This window comes from Chiloscyllium plagiosum, chromosome 16 (genome assembly GCF_004010195.1).
Source record: "Chiloscyllium plagiosum isolate BGI_BamShark_2017 chromosome 16, ASM401019v2, whole genome shotgun sequence".
Classification (NCBI taxonomy): Eukaryota; Metazoa; Chordata; class Chondrichthyes; order Orectolobiformes; family Hemiscylliidae; genus Chiloscyllium; species Chiloscyllium plagiosum.
This window is the reverse complement of record NC_057725.1, coordinates 29,163,201-29,165,983: the sequence shown is the minus strand read 5'-3', so window position 1 is coordinate 29,165,983 and position 2,783 is coordinate 29,163,201. Positions and strand designations below refer to the sequence as shown.

The 2,783-nt window shown below is 41.9% G+C and overlaps 1 protein-coding gene across 1 annotated transcript in view; it reads left to right on the top strand.

Moving 5' to 3' along the window:
* The window catches only part of LOC122557725 (alpha-1,6-mannosyl-glycoprotein 4-beta-N-acetylglucosaminyltransferase-like), a 44,688-nt gene that overhangs the window by 23,682 nt on the left and 18,223 nt on the right, over positions 1 to 2,783 (top strand). Inside the window, exon 2 of the mRNA XM_043705644.1 lies at positions 1,122 to 1,290. Coding sequence (XP_043561579.1) covers positions 1,138 to 1,290 — 153 coding nt within the window. The 5' untranslated portion in view covers positions 1,122 to 1,137. The remainder of the gene's footprint in view (positions 1 to 1,121; positions 1,291 to 2,783) is intronic.

The following is a 2,783-nucleotide window of genomic DNA, read 5'->3' as shown; positions in this document are numbered from 1 at the left end:
TTTCAATCCAATTTAGTACTTTGCCCCCAATACCATGCACCCTCATTTTACTCACTAACCTCCTGTGTGGGACTTTTTCAAAAGCTTTCTGAAAGTCCAGGTACACTACATCTACTGTATTTCCCTCGTCCAACTTCATAGTTATATCCTCAAAAAATTCAAGAAGATTAGTCAAGCATGATTTCTCCTTCATAAATCCATGCTGACTCTGACCTGTCCTGTTACTACTATCCAGATGTGTCGTAATTTCATCCTTTATAATAGACTCCAGCATCTTTCCCACCACTGAGGTCAGACTAACTGGTCTATAATTACCTGCTTTCTCTCGTCCACCTTTCTTAAAAAGTGGTATAACATTAGCCACCCTCCAATCCTCAGGAAACGACCCGGAATCTATTGAACTCTGGAAAATAATCACCAACGCATCCATGATTTCCCGAGCCACCTCCTTCAGTACTCTGGGATGCAGACCATCAGGCCCCGGAGACTTGTCAACCTTCAGACCTAACAGTCTCTCCAACACCAAATACTGGCAAATTTAAATTCCCTTAAGTTCAGGTCCTTCAGCCACTGTTACCTCAGGGGGATTGCTTGTGTCTTCCCAAGTGAACACAGGTCTGAAGTACCCATTTAATTCCTCTGCCATTTCTTTGTTCTTAGTAATATTGTTTCTGTCTTCAAGGGCCCAATTTTTGTCCTAACCATTTTTTTGCCTTGCACATACCTAAAAAAGCTTTTACTATCCTCCTTAATATTCTTGGCCAGTTTACCTTCGTACCTCATTTTTCCTCTGCGTATTTCCTTCTTAGTAATCCTCTGTTGCTCTTTAAAAGCTTCCAAGTCCTCAGTTTTCCCACTTATCTTATGGGAGACTGAGCAGGACAGCACTGGAATAGTTTCTGCAACAGTTTCACAGGGTTATACAGGTCTGTGTTTACCTCACAAACAACATCACGAAAACAGGTTGTCTGCTCATTATCAAACTGTGTCACTGACTACATTTCAGAAGCATTTCATTGTTTGTAGAGCACTTTGGTACTTCCTGAGGATGTGATAGGCGCTGTAGAAATGCACATTTTGCTCTTTTTTTAAATATTTCTGTGCTTGTGTATATGTTTTAGGGGACTAAGAGGCATAATGAAGTGTAGACTGTTCCCTCGATGCATTCGGTGCCGGAATTTGTGTTGGCTCATCCTATTCCTGATGGTCATCTTAATCCTCTATAACGGAATGGACATTAGCAAAATCGAGACAGCAGTCAGCCTCGGGGTAAGACAAGAGAATATCAAGGTAACGCAATAGAAGAGCTAGTGCGGTGCACTTCGGAAAGAACTAAAATAGGGAGGTGCGATCTGAAATTGACACCAGCATTGGTGAAAATGCACAGTGGGTCTGTTGGTATGTGAAAAGAGAACGATGAGTCAGTGCATTGTGTTTAACTAAATTGTAATTATGGGCTGAGAGAGATCAAGATTGCATTTATCAGTCATGGCTCCGTGGGTAGCACTCTTGCTGTTGAGTCAGAAAACTGTGTCTTCAAGTGCTACTACAGAAACTTGAACTGGAAATCGAGCTGCTATCTTTTGGATGAGCTGTTAAACTGACTCCCTGCCTGTGTCTGAAAGATTTTATGTCGCCAGTTTAAAGAACCCGGGAGTTATCCCCTGATGCCCTGATCAGCATTCAACGCTTACTCATTCACTCTCCAAATACAAATTGCTGGGTCATTTTAGCATTGCTGTTTGTGGGAGCTTAGTGTGTACAAGTTGTCTAATATAACAGTCTAACCCTGATGCTACATTACAGCAGTGACTACTGTTATAAGTTGCAAAACCTGTTGAGACACCTGAGGTTGTCAATAGTGCTGAAAACATGCAAGTTTTTAAAAAATAAGTACCATTTAATCACTATTTGAAGTCTTTTGTCATTCACATGGGACATGGGCCATGGGCATCGCTGGCTCGGCCAGCTAACTGGGGTACATCTACTAAATGTTTTGATGGTTTAACAAAATTCTCTTTTTAAATGTCACTCTCAGTGACTTCAAATCAAATTACTCAGGCGATGGTAACAAAAACAGAAACTTCTGGAAAAGAGTGGGTCTGACAGCATCTGACGGGAGAAAGAAGAATTAATGTTTCGGGTCCAGTGACCCTTCTTCATAATTGGACCAGAAATGTTAACTCTGCTAACTCCTCACAGATGCTGCCAGACCTATTGAGTTTTCCCAGCAATTTCTGTTTTTGTTTCTGATTTCCAGCATCCACAGGTCTTTATTTTTGTTTGATGGATTCCAGACCTTTGTCAAGAATGCTAACTTTAGTCAATAAACAAGTTGCCAGCTGCATTAAAGTGTTTCCAGGATAGCTTTTCCAAATGTGTGCAGGAATATTTTTAAATACAGAGAAAAGAGACATCCATATGCTATAACATGGAGCATAGAGATGTACAGCATGGAAACAGACCCTTCGGTCCAACCTGTCCATGCCGACCAGATATCCCAACCCAATCTAGTCCCACCTGCTAGCACCTGGCTCATATCCCTCCAAACCCTTCCTATTCATATACTCATCCAAATGCCTCTTAAATGTTACAATTGTACCAGCCTCCACCACATCCTTTAGCAGCTCATTCCATACACTTTGTCTATTTATCCTATCCATGCCCCTCATAATTTTGTGAACCTCTATAAGGTCACCCCTCAGCCTACGACACTCCAGGGAAAACAGCCCCAGCCTGTTCAGCCTCTCCCTGTAGCTCAAATCCTCCAACCCTGGCAACAT